Source organism: Trachypithecus francoisi, unplaced genomic scaffold, assembly GCF_009764315.1.
Source record: "Trachypithecus francoisi isolate TF-2019V2 unplaced genomic scaffold, Tfra_2.0 Lachesis_group12, whole genome shotgun sequence".
Taxonomy (NCBI): Eukaryota; Metazoa; Chordata; class Mammalia; order Primates; family Cercopithecidae; genus Trachypithecus; species Trachypithecus francoisi.
Window position 1 is genome coordinate 28,146,157 of NW_022681457.1, and position 19,588 is coordinate 28,165,744.

Consider the following 19,588-nt stretch of genomic DNA (forward strand, 5'->3'; position numbering starts at 1 on the left):
TAGGCTAGTAAATCTGTGAAGAGGTGAGCTTAGGGGATGCTAATGGTCAGGCCCTGATCATGTTGAGAAAAATTGGTAAGAGAAAAGGAGATGACATGTTGGGAGAGACAGAGAGAGTTCTGAGTACTTGGTTCAGGTAACAAAATTTCCTGGAGTGTCCTGGTACTTGCTTTCCCTCAGCTGTTCAGTTCTTGCTATAATTCTATAAGTACTGCAATAAATTCACTTTTTGCCCATGTTAGTTCAAGTTGGAGTTCTTTTATTTTAGCCAAGAGTAGAGTAACCATGGGAACACACACACACACATACACACACACACACACACACACACACACAAAGATATATGTATCTCTTTTTCATCTGCATCATCTCATGGAATTCCAATTTTTCAGTCTTGCCAATTTCCAGGACTTGGGCAATACTTTTCCTTCTACATTCACTGAATTACCTCAGTGGGGATAGCAAAAGGGGCAGAGTCAATTGTCACGTTAAGAGCACTACCTTGGAGATACACAAACAAATACACAAATCTGGATACATATTTTAGTGCTAATTTTCTTTCCTCCTTTCTTTGTGACTCAATTCTCATTGTCTTCTCTTTCTAAAATATAAACAAATTTCCCCTTAAACCTAAAATTGGGAGATAGTGAAGAAGCTCAGCTTTTATAGTAGTAATATAATAAGATTTCATTCTAAAACACTACGTAATCGGCCATTACTACCATGCAAATATTATTTTAGAAAAAAATGTTGAATGTCTAGTGACTTCAGCAATTAAGTTTTTGGTCTTGGACCAGTCGTAAGTACCATATCAGAGCCTGGTACGATCTGGGCTGACATTCACATCCTGAGCTGAACTCCTGAGCAATTCTTGCACTTTGATGCAAGTCAGTTATTCACCCAATCTTTTCCATATACCCTTCGACTTTCATTTCAGAATTGCAAAAAGTATTCCATGATTTTGGAGGCTAGATATTCTCCTTTGCCCTTGCTGGCAAGCAAAAACTATACTGTGAAGTGATAAAATTTGAACCACAACCTAAAGGATTGTCTTTGTTCTTGATCAAAACAATTTTTTTTTCAAAAACCTATGAGAGGCTAGGCACGGTGACCCACGCCTGTAATCCCAGCACTTTGGGAGGCCAAGGAGGGTGGATTACTTGAGGTCAGGAGATCGAGACCAGCCTGGCCAACATGATGAAACCCCGTTTCTACTAAAAATACAAAAAAAAAAAAAAATCAGGTGCACGTGGTGGTGCATGACTGCAATCCCAGCTACTCAAGTGGCTCAGGCAGGAGAATAGCTTGAACCCAGGAGGCAGAGGCTGTAATGAGCCAAGATCTCACCATTGCACTCCAGCCTGGGCAACAGAGTGACACTCTTTCAAAAAGAGAAAAAGAAAAAGAAAAAAAAACCTATGAGAAAACACCACAATTAGGATAATCTCTTTTGATTATATATTTGAGAAATTTTATTGAAACAACTTCATTCATTGGATGTTCTTATAATTGGTAATAGCATCTTCTTTTTAAAGGGTAAAATACACACAGCTGATGAAATTGTGGTGAAGTTTAGCCTTTGAGATTAGCTTTACCACCTTTAAATACACATCCCTTTCTGACAATATCTACACACTTCTGCTTTTCCTATAAATAGTCACTGACCAAAAGAATCTTTCCATTGACTTGCTGTCTCTAGATAGTTGCTGCAAGTCTAAAGAAAACCTGAAGTGTACCCATACCAAATCTATCTGAGAGGATTACTCTAACACACTGTAAAACTTATATTGGGAGGAAGAAGGCAGGTAGCCTGGGTTTCTCTGCCTTTCCCTTACATCCTAACAATGGCCCCCACTCCTGCACCTCAGTGCTTGCACTCACCTCTAGATTTTGCATGAGACTTTTTTCTTACTTACAACTCCCTATATTCTTTAGAACTACCACTTCAAGCCCATTCCAATTAATTTCTGAACTCTGAAATTTCACCTCTGTAAGAAAAAAAAAAAGAAGTCTTTCCTAATTAACCTCATTTGGTTCTGATTTCCCACTTAGCAACCTTTCAGAAATCTCCAACATGTTACATCTTTGGATGCATCACCTGGTCTTTCACTAACTTGTTCTCTGTGCCTTTGGTACAACTCCCAGTTAGCTGCAAGCTTCTTTGATGCATCTGCCAGCCCTTTGGTAGTAATAATACTAATACTAAAAAGCTAACATGCAGGTCTTATTATGCTCCAGACACAATGCTAAGTAATTTACTGACAGAGTATTTGAATACTGTCTGGCATATAGTAAGCCATTAATACAGATTTGTTATTATTACCATTTATAGCCCAATTAACTTGGTATTACTATTCTCTCCATTTCAGGATAAGAAAACTGTGAGGCACAGAGAATTACATAAATTGCTCAGAGTCACAGAGCTCATTACGTGGCAGAAACAAACCTTGGTGCCATCTATTTGACACCAATACCCATCAATATTGTTAATCATTACAAAAAAATTGCTAAACACACACACATGCGTGCGCACATGCACACACTGATCAATCCTTTTTGCAATAATACCCATGTCATTTTCAAAGCACTGTAAGTTGTACTCAAGGCAGGTTTTACTTGGGAATTCACTCCCCTTTTAAAATTTAACTGTCTTAGAGACATAAGGAAAAAGTCACAAGTATTTGTATCTCCCCGGAGATTTTCATTTTGAAATTTAGAGGCCACTGAAATATGTGTCCTTAGGGAGAACAATGTGTTTTTCAAAACTTCTAAGTTGCTAAGGAGCTGTGTTTTGTTTTTAACTATGAATATGCTACTTCAGTCAGTCACCAGGATGTCATATTTGCTTTGATCAAAAGAGCTAGGCCATGTCCAGGCCTGAGCAATAGAAAAAGTTCGTGAGTGTATTGCTAATACAAATGATTAATAATACATTACAGGCTCAACCCTGATCATGCCATGCATCTTCTTACAGTTATTTTGAGTACATTTTCATCTGATGCTCACAATTGCTCTCTACTGTAACAGCTTTTCTCCTGGTCATGCTGTGAGATTATACAGGGAGAAATGCGCACTTCTGATGTTGTCTTTCCTGAGTTCTAAAGAAGACTTTGCCTTTCCTCCCATCTCCTTTCCTTTTTCTCTTCCTTCTCCCTCTCATAGGCTGCCCTGTCCTTTTCTTCCTTAGCTGTCTGAGCTTTCTTGAAGGGAACCAAGGGTCGTAGATTCCCCAGGCCTGGGCCCTTCTGGAAGGTTCCAGGTTCTCTGGAGAGCAGTCAGGTGACAGAATCAACCCAACCAGGCCCAGTGGCATAACTTCCCACTTAGACAGCTGCACAGCACCCAAATCCCATCCCTGGAAGCTTCAAAACCCTGGGCTCCACCACAACCAGGCACAACTGCCTCCCTCCAGGTTTCCACTTGGGTGAATGAATGGGCTTGAAGGCGACTCCAGATGCAGGAGGCGCGTTGCGGAGAAACGTGTCATTTACAAGAAAGTTTGTTTCCTACAGAGACTGCAGTTGGCAGCTGCACTCCCAGTCGTTTGCGAGAAAAGCTCCCCACCTGGGGAAGCCAGGCAGTTTCCGTGTGCGCTTGGCAGGGAGGACGCGGTGGCGGCGGCGGGACTCGAACTCTGTCGTGGAAGGGCGCCCCGCAGGGTCCCGTCTGTAGCCCGGACGGCGTGCCCAGGTTGGAGTGGGAGGGAGCCTGCGTGCACAGCTGTCTTTGGTCGGGCTCAGGCTTCCGCTCCCTGCCTGCTCCCCTTTCCAGCCTCCCGCCCCAGAAATGATCTCAAGCGTTGCCAGTTTGATTCCAGAGCCCCACTCGGTGGGTTCTTTTGTTTCTTTGTTTTAATGACAGTTCCCAGCCCTTCGGCATGTCATGCGCAATTAATTCCCTGGCTCTCACGAAGGCAGCTGGGGTGAAATTTCTTCTGCATCATCCTTTTGGGGATAATTGTTTATGATGTGACGTCAGTCGGATTGATTTTTCTCTCTTGAATGAAGAGTGGGAGGGGAGAAAGAGAGACGGAGAGAGAGAGAGAGGCGCACAGATGTGCACGGAAGCCACAGACACTGACATTTGGAATTCCTTCAGGGTAAAAGGACACCGGAATGGGAGCTTAAAAGTGTATTGCTAAGATTTCAGGCTGCACGGAATTATTAAGTTTTTCTTAAAAAAAAAAAAAAGGAAGAAAGAAAAATAAAAGAACCCCCTCCGCAGCGAGCCACTTAGGTGCTCCTTTCACGCCAGAGTCCCCTGTTAAGGTGGCAGCCCCTGGAATTAATCTCGGGCACCCAGCCGCTGCTGTAAGCTTAAGGAGACGACGAGGAGGGGCGGGGGAAGTGCGTCACCAGGTGGGGAAGGGGCTGTGTATTTGGTGACAAACGGGAGGCGATGGGGGTGGAGGGGAATGGGGACGGGAAATAGGTTCTGTGTGCTCTCCGGGGGTATTGTGTCAGGAGATGCAGGCTGGCTACCATGTGACGCGGTCCAAAGCTGAAGGGATTGGCCGAGGCAGCGCAGGCGGTGCAGCTCGGCCGGCTTGCCGTTCCTCTCCCTTTCTCTCAGCATCTTCCTGGTAGCCTGCCTGTAGGTGAAGTAGCACCAGCAGCATCCATGGCCTGTCTTTTGGGTTAACACTTATCTCCTTTGGCTTCGGCAGCGGACGCAATAGACCTCAGCAGCGGCGTGGTGAGGACTTAGCTGGGACCTGGAATCGTATCCTCCTGTGTTTTTTCAGACTCCTTGGAAATTAAGGAATGCAATTCTGCCACCATGATGGAAGGTAGGATGCTTTCGGCTGTGGTTGACTGGCTTCAAGCAAGGTTTGGGCGGAACAGCATTAAAGAATATGTGCAGCCAGTGTATGTGGCGGTTCTAGAACCTGGTTGCCAAGGTTTTGCAAGCAGAAATGCTGCAGTTTGCTTGCAGTGGATCTGGGCTCAGACTAATGGAATCAAACCACAGGGCTGCTGCCTAGCTCAGAACCTACAGAGCTCCCAGCTCCTTTGAGAGAGAAAAGCCTAAAGTGTTTGCAGGGAGCTGAGATGGAGCTAGGAAAGAGCTTGCGAGCAAATAAGTTGGGCAAGAAGATAAGGTTTTCTGTTCTGGGTTCCTGGGACTACACTGATTAAACATTTACAATGGAAACTTGTTTTCTGAAATTGACATTAGACAGGAGAGGTCATTAACAGAGTTATCCATACAGACATTTTCAGTGAACTGTTTAAAAATTATAAAAATTCTTATAATGTATTTTTATCTCTGCAGTTTACATCATATTATTGGGATAGGAGGGCAGCAAATTTGGTCCATAAACTGTAGTTGTATGAGAATGTAATTGCAACAGAATGAAAAATATAAGGAAAATACCCGGGCCTCTTGCCTCCTGATTCGGGGTCTTATTAGGTTAAAAAAGAATTTTATGCTCCCTAAATGCTTTCCCTGTCCAGTGGTTTTTAGCCAAGCATCAAATGATTATTTGCTGATGATCTTTTTGTATATTCAATATTGAGTGTAAGGAGGAACTTTCCCTGGGGAGATGCTATTTAAACTATATTTTATTCTACTAAATTACCCTTCCCAACCTGAAACTGTGACAGCCAAGATTGTCTCAAAAAAGCAGCAAGCTGATTAGGAAAGAAGCGAGCAGCTCTATGCAGGCTTTGATTTTCTGTTTTCACACTATAGGATGGTGCAAAACTCCTGGCCTTTCCTAAGATGACAGGCAGAAATTTGTCCCCAGCCTGGATTTCACAGTGCAGAATTGAGTGCATAATGGGTCTCAAATCAGCCATGAAAATGGCAGAGGCCACCTCTTAAGCCAAGGTTTGTCCTACGGATTTTAACTATTGCTTAGAAATTTACCAAAATGGAATAAGAAGAGGATGGTTTCTTAAAAACAGCAGTGTAGCCTGTACTTATTTGGCAGAAATGAATTCTTTTTGCTCTCCCTGTCATCATGTCAAACATTGTCAATGTGATTTGGGGGAGTGAAGAATTCTAGAGTCAAAACCCACAGATTTTAGAAGATAGTCTTAAAAGAGAGGTTGGGTATGATTTTGTCATGGAGCTGAGTCTTGTTTGCAAAAGGTTCTCAAGCTAGTCCTTCAAATCCAGGCCTAAATAAATTGAGATTGCTAACACTCTCAGATTAAGTCATTTTCATTAATTCAAAATGGATTTAATCTTTGAATAGCAAAGCAAGACAAACAAAGAGTATTATTGATGCACTTTTCAATTAAAAACTCATGTGGATTATCTTCTTCAGAAAAAAATCTTGCCTGTAGAGGTACTGTATTTCTCCAGCTCAATTTCATATAGCATGTCTTAAAAATGCATCTGTACACATTCTGATTAGATTTCAGTCTTGCATAGAGAATTGGATGCTCTTTCTTTTTACTTCTTGCCTTGCAAACCATGGCACTAAAGTATCTTCTTTGAAGGTTGTAACATTTTTTGATGCTCATTAATGATTCTCCCGGTAATATGGTCTATTATGCCATCCAAGAATGCCAGTTCAAAGCCCTGTGATAAGCTTATCCAGGCTGCCTAAACCAAAATGAGAACTGCAACAAAGACTTTTGCTGGAGCTGAATTAACACTATTGCTCTGGGTTTGCCAAATTTATCTAATGAAGGATGTTATCTTAGCACTGGTATGAATTAGAGGTTATACTATGGATACAGTTGTCTTTCACCAGATCTTTTGCTAGAGAAATTGGACAGGTGTTCTCACTGGCTTAAATAGCTAAATGAAATTAACATTTATTTCTACCCATAGTTCCTACTTAAATGTTTTTAAGCCTTATTATCTTAATAGTTCAGTGACCTTAGAAAGGCAAATACGAACTTAACCAAAAATCAATTTGCTATCAGTTGCCTTCCAACTTAGTTGACAGTCTTTTTGGCAATATACATTCATGTTTCTGGCATTGCATGGCAGAATTTCACCTCTGAATTGCTCTTATTCTGAAGGTGTGGTATATAATTATTATTTCCACTTAACTCATCTCTAGAGATTGCCAGGCTCTGTACATCTACCACAATATCATTGGAAAGATAAGGAACCTCATCAAAGGCACCCCAAAATTGCCATTGCAGCTCTTTGTTGAAACATCAGTAGACTCTGAGAATGTGCCACCAAACATCTAGTTAAAATCATATTTCTCCTCAAGTAGTGTGTCTCACACACACACATAGAGTCATCCACACAAACACATTTCTGGAAAGGAAGAAAACATATATTTGCACTCATGTGGATGTACATTTCTATATTGCTAAAGTGTTTTAGTCTGCTACTCAGAAAAAGCATGGCCATGGCAACTTTTCAAAGGCACTTCTCTACTTTGTGTAAAGCAAGAGTAAACAAATATTCAGCAGAATGGGTCATAGTAAACTACGTTTTGTTTGTGTGGAACAGGATATAGGCTCCTTTCATTCAATGCCTATTGGAAATCCATCTTATCATAGATGGTAAATGTTACTACCTCCTCAGTGATCCTAATATCGTGGAAGTCAACGAAATAATTCCCCAGGAACCACAAGTAGGTGATTAGTAGTTTGTGGCTCCATGGTTCATTTAACGTATTTTAATTAAAAAACATATTTTTAAGGGACTTGATTTGTTGCTTCCTGCATACTTATCTTTTGACAGTGGTTGGCACTGGGTTGTTTCCTTTCTAAAGAAAGCCACATGATCTGGAGCCTTCTGAAGTATAAATATGAAGGGAAAGATGATGAGTAAAGGGAATTATTAACTAAGGAGTGCACATACTGGCTAAACGTGCAATGAAGTCTATGTGGTTAGGGCAACTATTCAAGGACTATTTTTTTGATATATTATTATTAAAGTTTGCAAATGGCATTCTTTAGCTATCCTTTCTTTTTTTTTTTTTTTTTTTTTTTTTTTTTTGAGACGGAGTCTCACTCTGTTGCCCAGGTTGGAGTGCAGTGGCCGGATCTCAGCTCACTGCAAGCTCCGCCTCCCGGGTTCACGCCATTCTCCTGCCTCAGCCTCCTGAGTAGCTGGGACTACAGGCGCCCGCCACCTCGCCCAGCTAGTTTTTTGTATTTTTTAGTAGAGACGGGGTTTCACCGTGTTAGCCAAGATGGTCTCGATCTCCTGACCTCGCGATCCGCCCGTCTTGGCCTCCCAAAGTGCTGGGATTACAGGCTTGAGCCACCACGCCTGGCCTAGCTATCCTTTCTAAGACAACTGGAACTAAGTCAGAGTTTCTTGGACTATCTGTCTATTTGTGAGGATGTCTAGAAAGTACTTTCCTTGTTCACATAGGCCCGACTGAAGGTGTTTTGCATTTTTAGTTCCATATTCAGGCTCTTAGGTGCTATACTAGAAAGATACGTTTCTAGGTGCCAATGGTTTCATTTTATATGATAATTTAAAAAATTAACAAGCATATATTTTGAAGGGATTACTGGGTTTAATTATAATATTTGGGGTAATGTAATATATTTTATTATATTTACTACTCATAATAACCTGAAAATAAGTATATTGTATATACAATGCTTTTTTCAGTCTTTTTCTACATTTCAAAAGTAAAAATAATGCATTGAGGCAAAAAAATGGTGGAGTGGAATTTGAACCTACATCCATTTAACCACAAAGCTCATGTTTTTGACCCTCTAGGAAACTCTTAGTTTCACTTTGCCTCAGGTTGGGCATGTTAACCTAATTGAAAAATAGGCCGTAGTGCCTTTGGTTGCATATTCTGTGTCTCTCTGTTTTAAATATGAATATTCACAGAACCATACTCTTGAATTTCTTATTAATGCCTTTTATGTCCAAAATCATTATTTAAAAAATTTTGCATAATTCAAAAGTAACTGAACTTCTGTTGTTGCAATAAACCTTATAAACACTAAGAACTTCTTCTTTTCCTATTTAGAAACAGAGTTTTACTAAAATAACATTTGGAAAATTCTTTGGTTTGGTCAGAAAAGAGCAAGACATCTTGAATTTGGAGCTGTTCATTTTATAGTTAGTTAGGAAGTTTTAAAGGGAATGCTTCTAATTTTCCTACTGATTCTCTTCTTTAAATAATGAAATTACTTTAGAAAATCTAAACATGCAGATACAAGATTCTAATGTATGTTCCATCACTTGTGCAATTTCTCATCTTCTCCAGTGTTCTGTGTCATAAAGAACCTCTTTAGATGTACATGTTCCCATCCAAGTGTCAGGGGTCAACATTAATCTTCTAAAAATAATACGGAGTCTTTAAAAAAATTAAATTAGATAAACCATACTAGAAGACTCTGGATCAGTCTTTCTGTTGGATGTAGCACATACACTATCCATGTTTCAAATAAACAAGGTACAGGAAGTTACCAACTCACAATTTTTGTGTTCCTGAAAGTTTGTTTGTGAGTTGGTTACTTGGAACCTGTTTTCGTGTAGGAATAATGATACAAATAATAGAGTCTCGCACAAGTCCATCAAAGGCTATTAACCCAATATCTAGTTAACATACAAATATTTGCTATAAAATGTGTAAAGAAGAGTATGGTTCCCATAGTAATTAAACAGAAGAAAATTATGGCATTAAATGTGTTTTTAATTTTGAATGTTGCTGTTTGAAGGAAAGAAGCTTTAATTGGAGGGCAATGAAGAGCTAGGTATTTTCAGAAGTTTTAGATACTCATGACACTGGATTTTTCAATTATGCTCAATTTTACTTTCATACTTGTAGCTTACCTTTTCCCAATTCAATTTTATCATACGAACTGCTTTTAAATTATGAGTAAAGTCATGATGTAAACTCACAGACTGAATTAAAAGTGAGAGAGAGAATTTACTGAGATAACTCTAAAGGAGTTGGAAGAAAGAAAAATGATAAGAGATTATAATGAATTTGGGCTCACATGTCTGAATAAGTCCCATTTGGAGAAATTAACTGAATAAGAAAGAGGTCATAGGTAGAATAGAAAAAGTAGGAGCATAGTAAAAGCAGGAAAAAGTAGGGTGAGGCAGAGGTGTTGGGTCTCACAGGTTTGTGTGCTAACTACCAAATGTAGGTATGGGCACACAATGGCAAGCTTTCCATGGGAGAGAGATTGGAAAAGTGCATTCAGACTTGGGAAGCGATGGGCCTCTATTCTTGGAACTTGTATGTTGGTTAACTACATCTGCAAGATATTAGAAAGATCTGATATTAGAAAGATATTAGGCATCTAGAATTAAATACTTTACATCACACGCCTTCCTTGTTTAAGAAAACTTCTATATCTTCCCATTTCTCTTAAAATCCATAGGCTACAAGACCCTGCATGCTCTGGCCTGCTGTGGCTTTTCAAGCTCATCAAATACTTCACTCACACTGAAAGCCGCCATACTGCTTGCCTTCTGCTGTTTAGAATAAACACTTTCATGCCTCAGGGCTTTTCCTTTGCCTAAAACACTAATTTTGCAGGTCATGGAGTTACCAATTCTCTTGTGGTCCCAGCAAAACTGCCACCTCCTCAGGCAGCCTTTGCTATCATCCTTGTCATCTCAAACATATATCCTGGACTACTGAGTCCATCTCAGCCCGCTCTGTCTCCTCAGAGCTGTGTTTATGGCCTGTGGCTGCTTTCAATGCATGGGCTGAATCTCTCACTCAGAAGTAAGCTCCACGAGGGCAAAAATCTGGTCTACCATGTTCACCTCTGTATCCTTAGCTCTTGGCACACTATAAATACTTAACATGTTTATTAATTGAATAAGTGAACAAAACTAGATATAAATGACTCAGATAACTGTATACTGTTCATTATTAGGTATTATTTTGGGCATTATGATGGACATAAGAAAAAATGCTCAAATGTGTATTCTTACTGGAGAAATAAAATCAATAAACATGAAACAATTAGGAAATAAGACAATATTCTGCAGTGATAAATTGTGAGAAACAGATAATATATATTGAAATGCAAAAAAAAGAAATAGCTCATTTTAAAATACGTACTTGAGCTTGAATTGTTTTGGTGATGAGTTCCTAGGAAATGATTTCGTAATGAAAAAAGGCACATTGTAGCACCATCATTCAAAGAATTCCCAGAGTCAGTTTTGTCAATATCCTGGATGCTTTTTTTCTTATCTCTCTTCCTTTGCCTTCCTTGCATTTCTGCCTTTCCTTTCTCTACTTTTCTCATTCTTCCATCCCACCTTTCCCTTCCTGGGTTCTCATTGCTTTTCTCTGGTTTATGACCAAGCCTGAAAATGGTGGCTTACAAAGCTAGCAGGTTTGACTTGGAATCTGGGAAAGTGTTTTTAAAAAAATGAATGAATGTAAATGAGTGTAATGTTGTTCTATGTATTTGTGTGTACAGTGACGATGTCATGGTATATGAGATTTTTCAGATGCAAATTACTCCTGATTAAAGAATTTGTGGCGCTCAATGTGTTAGCTGATTTTATGCAGTTGGACTTTTTGGTAAAAAGAACATGAACCCAGAAGTCAGACTTGAGTTTGAGTCTAAGTGTTGTGACTGCTTGGCTGTATGCCATGAGAAAGTTACTTTACATTCCTGGGCTCTGTTTCCTTGCAAACAAAATGAGATAATTGATCTGCCATACCTCTAGAACTTCCAGCTTTAACAGTCTCTGGCATTTGCTGAATGATTGGGATTCCTCAAATCTACTCGCTCCAAGGTTTGAATTCTAATGATTGACTGCTTTTCCTCTCATCTCAAAATATGTTCATCCCTGACACACAAATAATTCAAATGCATTACTGTCTGCCTTTTATTAGTTTAATTTTTCTCTATTTTTATTTTGCACCCACAATTTAGTTTTGCCTCTTTCCCGTACTGGAACACAAAAAGTGCATTTATGGGAACCATCTTCTGCAACTCCTGGTCTAGAACTGTTTATTTATTCGTCAAATATTCTGTACCGAATGCACACTAGGCATTGTTCTAGGTGTTATAAGCTCAGTAGTGAACAAAACAGATTAAAATGTGGGCATCCTTTTGCAGAAGTCAGTCAGCATGAGCCTATGTGATCCATGGATCAAGTGACAGGTGAGCATTCTGAAGTCTAGCATTCAGATACTGGTTCTGTGAATGTCTTATGACAGTGCCCCTTGGGCTCATGCTTCTCACACATTTAATAAATGAATAAGTATCATGTCCTTGCCTTAGCTCACTATTCCAAACCCAAAGTTGCAGCTGAGAGCTCAGCAACTGCTGTAGGCTTGAACATTTTCACAGAAAAGATGTAAATGCCACGAAAGGGTCATTTCAGGATCAAAATTACACATCTACTCACATGTTTTTTGGTGTATACCAAAAACTTTCATTTTTATTTTTGGTTCATATCCACTGCTGTTATGTGTCAGGACTAGTGTTTTGGGATTTTTGAAAGCCTGTGTGGAGTTACCTATGTTTCTTCTCTTTACAAACAATATAAGGAAGAAAATATTGTGCTCACTTAGGGCATTGTCAAAGATTATGTGACATTTGCACATGCTTAAAAGTTTTAAAAATGCTGTATTCATCAAACAGATACATCTGGAGTGTTTCTGATATCTCAGTTGCTGTACTAGGCACAATGAAAATGACAGCAAAACACAAGGCAAAAATGTAACCCATCTTCAGAAGCATAGAGTCTATTATATGATATCACATTTGCATGTACATATTTTATTCTTGCAATGCCTCTGTGTGGTAGAAAGAATAAGTACAGTAATCCTCCCTTACCTGCAGAGGATTTGTTCCAAGACCCCCAGTGGATGCCTGAAACTACAGATATCACCAAGCCCTATATACACTGTGCTTTTTCCTATACATATATATGAGATAAAGTTGATTTATATATATAATTATATATATATACACTTTCACAGGTATCAATCAATAGGTATCAATTTTACCTATGATAATTTTACCTTTATCATAGGTAAAATTAACTTTACCTATGATAAAGTTAATTTGTAAATTAGGCACAGTAGGAGATTGGCAACAATATCTAATAATAAAATTTGGAACAGGTATAACAGCCTGCTATAATAAAAGTTATGTGAATGTGGTGTCTGTCTCGAAATATTTTGTTATACAGTACGCACTTCTCTTCTGATGATGTGAGATGTTACAGTGCCTACATGGTGAGATGAAATGGAGTGAATGACGTATGCATTGTGATGTAGTGTTAGGCTGCCATTGACCTTGAACACAAGCACTGTGATATGCGACAATGTGATGACTGAGACGACTACTAAGTGACTAAGAGCAGGTAGTGTAGACAGCGTGGATACACTGGACAAAGGACTGATTCATGTCCCAGACAGGATGGAGTAGGACGGCATGAGATTTCATTATGCTACTCACAATGGCATGCAATTTAAAACTTATGAATTGGTTATTTCTAAAATTTTTCCTTTAATATTTTCAGACCACAGTTGACTGTGGGTAACTGAACCCACAGAAAATGAAACTTTGGATAAGGAGGAATTTTTGCATTGCTATCCTTATTTTAAACAGAAGGAAACTAGGGCCCACCAAGGTTAAGTGACGCTCAAGGTGACCACCTTACTAGTGGCAGAACCAGCACATATCAGCCAGGCTTAACACCTAGTTAAGTGCTGTTTATTTGTATAATGGCGTAACTGGAAAATCTTACTCATATCTAAAGTGTTTGACCTAGGTCTCTGACTGGCAAGTAAACAGTAGATTGCTTAAGTCTGACTCGATGTTTCAAAAGCCTTCTTCAGAACTAAGCGAGTTAATTTTATTATCAGGTCATGATCTTTCAGAACAGTCATCAACTTGAAGGCCACCTCACACAGAAGGGTTTTATCCCAGTGGGCTCTTTTCAGTAGCTCTCCCTGTTTTTCTACAGTTTTCTGAGGAGGAGGGTCAGGAGTGATGTCACTAGTCCAGTAGACTCTAAACTTTCACAACTTACCTTCTACCACACATTTTATCAAAAACCCTGGTTCCCACCACAAACAAAAGCCCTTTTTTCCCCCTGAGAAGGACAGCTCAGTGATCACCGATATTTTATGAAAACTGTGGCTGTTATCATGAAAACATGATAATGTGTACCATCGTTTGAAGATTAACCAAATGGGTTCAATCTCATTTTATAGTTGCAGAAACCAAGGCCAAATGAAAAGACTTACCTAAGGATTTTTATTCTCTCTGTAAGAGGACAAGTCGAAGTTTATTTTAGTAACGATTCCAAAACTGTGAATAGACAAAGACTTGGCGCCCATGGTGTCTTTCACGTTCAAAGGTGCTGAGGCTGGCTGGATGACTGCCAAAAGACACAAATGAATGTGTCCCCAGGGTCATCGTTCTACTGAGTACACATACAATGTGACCATTTATAGCTCTCTCCCTTGATTTTCTCAGTGAGTCAGTACAGTGTGGGGGGAAGGGCCAGGACTTGAAGAGGGACTATACCGCCTCTGTGACTGGTGACCTTGAGTGAGTTCTGGAATGGTTGGCCTCAGCTTCCCCATTTGTAAAGGGAGAATAATGCTGGCTACCTACCTCATAGAGTCATTATGAAGAGCAAATGAAATAATATACATCTGAGAGTGTGCTACAGATGCCAGTTTTTTTCTCAGACAGTTTTCTCTCAACCTATATACCCATTATAAAGTTTAATTTATAAATTAGGCACAGTAGGAGATTGGCAATGATAACTAATAATAAAATAGAACAGTTTCCATTGTTCTATTGGGTGCTACTTGTGGATTTCTTAGCCTCTGGAGGCTAGAAATTACTGCTTGCTGTTTTGCTTTTTATGTATATTATTACTGTACCTTCCTGAAGATAGGCCTCACAGATTTCTTTCTCCTCTTCACCATACCATGAAGTTACAAGCATACTCCATCATCCTTTATTCTCAACATCCATGTGGTCAGCTACCCCTTTCTTGAACATGTACAGCATCATTAATCAATCACAGCCATCTTTCCCCCTAGCTGTAGAATCTATCTCAACATCATATTCCAGGAAATTCCTGTGAATTGATTGGAATGGGCACATGAGATGATATTACCTTGCATTCCTTACCACAAGCAGTTTCCCAAAGTTGAAATACAGGGAATAAAACTAGAATATAGGCTGGGCAAGGTGGCTCATACCTATAATTCCAGCCCTTAGGGAGGCCGAGGCAAGTGGATCACTTGAAGCCAGGAGTTACAGACCAGGCTGGCCAACATGGCAAAACCCTGCCTCTACCAAAAATACAAAAAAATTAGCTGGGCATGGTGGTGCACACCCGTACTCTCAGCTAATCAGGAGGCTGAGGCGGGAGAATCACTTGAACCTTGGAAGTGGAGGTTGCAGTGAGCTGTGATCACATCACTGCACTCCAGCCTGGGCCACAGAGGGAAAGTCTGTCTCAAACACAAACAGACAAACATACAAAACCCACTAGAATATAGGTGATCTACCTGTGCACCCACCTTTACAAATGCCCTTAGTGAATCACCAAAAACGACATGTCAAAAATTGCTCACAGCAGCAGCTCTGGTAACAATGGCAGGAAATGGTCTCTAAGCCTGATCGTAGATAGAACCCTACTCCTGTGCTATTGACTGTAACCATTAAGTTTCTCTTAGCCTCCTTGTGCCCTAATTTGAAGAACTATGTCTACCGAGTAGCCAAGCTACAGTCACTGCTTGGATTCATTCCTGATTCCTCCTTCCTTCCTGTCCTACATCAGTAGGTCCTCAAGAGCTGTAGATTGTCTTTCCTGAATAGCTCTTGACTTTGTTCTCTCTCTTTCGTCCCCTGCTAACACATCTGATCAGACCTTGCTTCTTCCACCTTCCAATGAATCCTCCTCACAGCCACCAAAGACATCAATTTCATCATCTGCCTTTGATTGTTTCCCATGCTTCTAAGATGAAGTCAAAATGCTTTAGTGTGCTGTGCAAAGCTTTCACTCACAGGCTGCCTTCAGCCTTATCTCTCACTGGCCCAGCCAGACAGAGCTCCTTGCCATTCTCTTGCCCTTGAACTTGCCATTCCTTTCCTTCTCTATATGGAAACAGTCTGTTCTGACTTTTCAAGCACTAACTAAAGACTGCCTGCCTTCAGTGAAGCCTTCACATATGCAGCAGGTTGAAAATGAGAGCTCTGGCTTTGGAGTCAGACTGATCCAGCTTAAACCTGTGTGTGTGACCCTAGGGAGCTAGTGAACACGTTTCCTCCTTAGGAAAGTGGATGTGATGATAACAGTCTTTCTCATGGGTAATTTAATCATGTAAGGTTAAAAAAATTAAATCAGAAAGTGCACTTGTAGCACTTGGAGTTCTCCAGAGAGACAGAACTGAACAAATTTTGTGTGTGTGTGTATGTGTGTGTGTGTGTGTGTGTGTGTGTGTGTGTATACATACATACAGAGAGAAAGAGAGAGAGAGAGGAGTTTTTAAATAAGGAATTGGCTTACATGGTTGTGGGGACTGGCATGGCAAGTCCCAAATTTGTAGGGCAGGCTGGCAGGCCAGTAACTCAGGCAAGGGTTGACGGTGCAGTCTTAAGACAAAATGTTAAGCTCCCAATAAATCTTAGTTACTATTCTCTTTTAGGCATAGCACATTCTTATACCTGCTTTGTTCCTTGCTAAATAAACAAGGACTATGCCACAGTGGAGATCATATTTTACTCACTTTAGGATTCCCAATGTGTGGCATGTGTGTAAATACTCAATAAATACCCAGTTTTAGTCAATGAATCCTGTTTAGGGATCACAAACTTTTGGTGAAAGAGTCAAGTCACCTAGCATATGGTTATTATGAGAATTAAATGAGTTAAAATATGCAAAACATTTAGAAGAGTATTTGGTCCATAGTAAAAGCTTATTAAACGTTACTGTCCTGTGCATATCAAAGGTCCCAGTAAAGTTCCTGGATGCCAGGCAATACCCTGGATCGTGCTTCCTCTGCTCTTCCCAAAGCACCCATCTGCCACGTAGGATCACACTGGCTGAGAGCCACATTCTGGTTCCAGGAGTGTGCAGTTAATATAGTATCTCACACATGTCTGCCTGACTCCTTTAATCATTTCCTCTGATTTTAAGAAGCCAGGTTTCATTGCAGGAAACTTGCAAAATAAGAAGATACATAGAAGAAAATTAAATTCCCAAATAATCTCATTGTTATGAAAGAACCAACCACTACTACAGTTTGTTGAATGAAGAACATGAGCTTTGGAGACACACAACATGAAGTTGCTTAACCCTTGGTGATCTCATCAGCATCATAATTTGTTTTACTATTCCTCTGTCATCAAATATTTAGGCTTGATTTGTATATTGAGGACAAATTGCTCAGATTAAGGAGTCTCATGGTATGGTATGACTTCTTCGCTCTTATTTAATAAGTTATCCTGATGAGGTGGTGAGAATTCTGCATTGAATTCTAGTCCTGGCATTGCCCCAACCAGTTGAGTGACTTTAGACAAGGCTCTAACATTGGGGAAAGAAAGCAAGGTAGTAAAAAGAAATTGATTTTAATTAGAAAAATTCTAATATCTCCTGGCACCTTTCTTTATTGATTATGAGGATAAGACCAAGAATTTGCTAGGTGGCTAAGAACCAATCTGGGGTGTCCTTTCTGCAAGTCCTGACTATGTCTATTGGGTTAAGTCATCACTTCTCTACTTTCCCATCTATAGACTGGTAAATTATATGAGTGTTCCTGAATCTTACTGGGTTGAATATTGAAACATTAAAATATATGTGAAAGTATTTTGAAAGCTGTAAAATTTTTATATAAGTATAATGTAGTATTAGAGCATTATTAGTTTTAGTATCTTGAAAATTCTGGTTTCAACTGAAGGGTTGGGTTAGATATTTTGAAGGCACCAACTCATTTTAAAACTCTATGATTAATCCCTGCTACAGGCAACCCCTTTCCCCATATCCTTAAATTTCCATGTCTACAAATGACTTTTTTTTCATTTTTAGATACCAGAAGATAAGCACCTTTCCAAATTTAATGATTTATTTAAATGGGATGGCTATATGGAATTTTGTTAAACTGAATAAAAACATTGTTAGCAATAATGGATACATAGTGGGACAACTTAAAATGCAGTTTAAAGGGTGTTCAACTGACATCTATCTTGGACTAGTTACAAACCCAAATATAGTTCTGTATACAATTTCAGCAAAGTCTAATTCTCTCCTTCTAAATGCCAGATCAAATTATTTCATCTGGATTTCTTCTCTTGAGTTTCCTGCTATCTTCTGTCTTCATGGCAGCCCAGTTCAAGTTGGCACAGTGAAGAACAGAGCTCTTCACACTCTTGATCAAATTTTGACTAAGACACATAGGAAGGGTTGTAGTGACAGTGCAAGGCGGTGAGCTAGCCAGGGGTCTAGGTGTGAGACACAGGTGAGCAAGACACATACAGACCTTGCTGTCATGGAACCTGAGTTCAAGTATGAGGACACAAGATGAACAAACCAAATGAATGAACAAGATCATCTCAGATTACGTTAAAATCAGTGAAAGAGGCAAAATAGAATCATGTGGTGGAGAATGGGAGGGGTGGTGGTGAAGGCTACTTTCGGTGGTAAGGGAAGGTTTTTCTGAGAAGGGGCACTTGAACTGAGACCCCTATACCTTGTGACCCCTGAAGCTCTGGAACAGCATTTCAGGAGTGAAAACAGCAGGGTGATGTGCCTGGGCCTTGGTGAACTCAAAGATAAGAGGGAAGCCAGCATGGCCAGAGACCAGTGAGGAAGGGAACAGAGGCAGGAGAGAAGAACAGGAGATTCACATCAGGCAGGGCTTTGTGAGCAGTGGAGGTGGATCTGGAATGGATTCTGAAGCAATGAAAAGCCACTGGAGAGGGTGAAGAAGGTCATGCTTTTGCTTGCATCTTTAGACAATTACTTGGATTGTCAGATGGACTTTAGTAGCTACAGATGGCAGTCTAGCTTTTTTTTTTTTTTTTTGAGGAAGTGGACGAGGGATTGTCTTGAATCTGTGTTTGAGTAATAACTATTCTGATTTTATTTGAATTTTATGTTTATTTGCGGGAAAGCTGATGGAGATTAGAAGGGATTGTGGTGCCCTTCCCCAAGCCACTCATTGGCACCATCACTATTGAGGTCTGTAGGCTCAAAGTGAAGATTTAATTTAGCTGTTGCATAAACTCTTTCTAACCCAAATGGTTCTGGCATTAGGCTTTTTCAAAGACATGCTGACAACTGAAAAAGATGAAGATATTAGAGATACAAGGGTATCATGCACTTTTTTAATGTGCTTATTTTTAAATATCTTTGAAGCACTTCAATTATTTGATAGCTGTTCTGATACTGAATCAGTTAGTTTATTAGTCTGGCTTTCATCACTGGGGCTTTTTCTCTCTAGGCCAGATCAGAAAGATAGAAATACTTAAGAGATCTTACTGTTGACAGAGGTTGACCTCACCATGCTTCATTTTTCTCTCCAAATGTTTCCATTAAAACCTTTTGTGTCCTCTCTGAATGTCATCTACTGAGATACCTACAGTCCACCTTAACTAGATTCACCTGTGTCCTTCTCCAATTCTATAGCCCTCTCTTCCTACCTGCAGGTGCCAAAACTTACTATGCCCTAAATTGCATTTTTACC

General features: G+C 39.7%; 1 protein-coding gene across 24 annotated transcripts in view; it reads left to right on the plus strand.

Annotated features, from left to right (window-relative positions):
- Positions 1 to 3,977: 3,977 nt before the first annotated feature.
- Positions 3,978 to 19,588, plus strand: part of SGIP1 (SH3GL interacting endocytic adaptor 1) — a 245,175-nt gene continuing 229,564 nt past the window's right edge. For 14 of the 24 annotated variants that reach the window (XM_033225189.1, XM_033225192.1, XM_033225200.1 and 11 more), the window contains exon 1: positions 4,377 to 4,789. In XM_033225189.1, the coding sequence (XP_033081080.1) occupies positions 4,780 to 4,789 (10 nt within the window). In that variant the 5' untranslated portion in view covers positions 4,377 to 4,779. Of the gene's footprint in view, positions 4,311 to 4,376; positions 4,790 to 19,588 lie in introns of those variants that run through there. The other 10 variants (XM_033225193.1, XM_033225191.1, XM_033225195.1 and 7 more) reach the window with 8 other exon arrangements.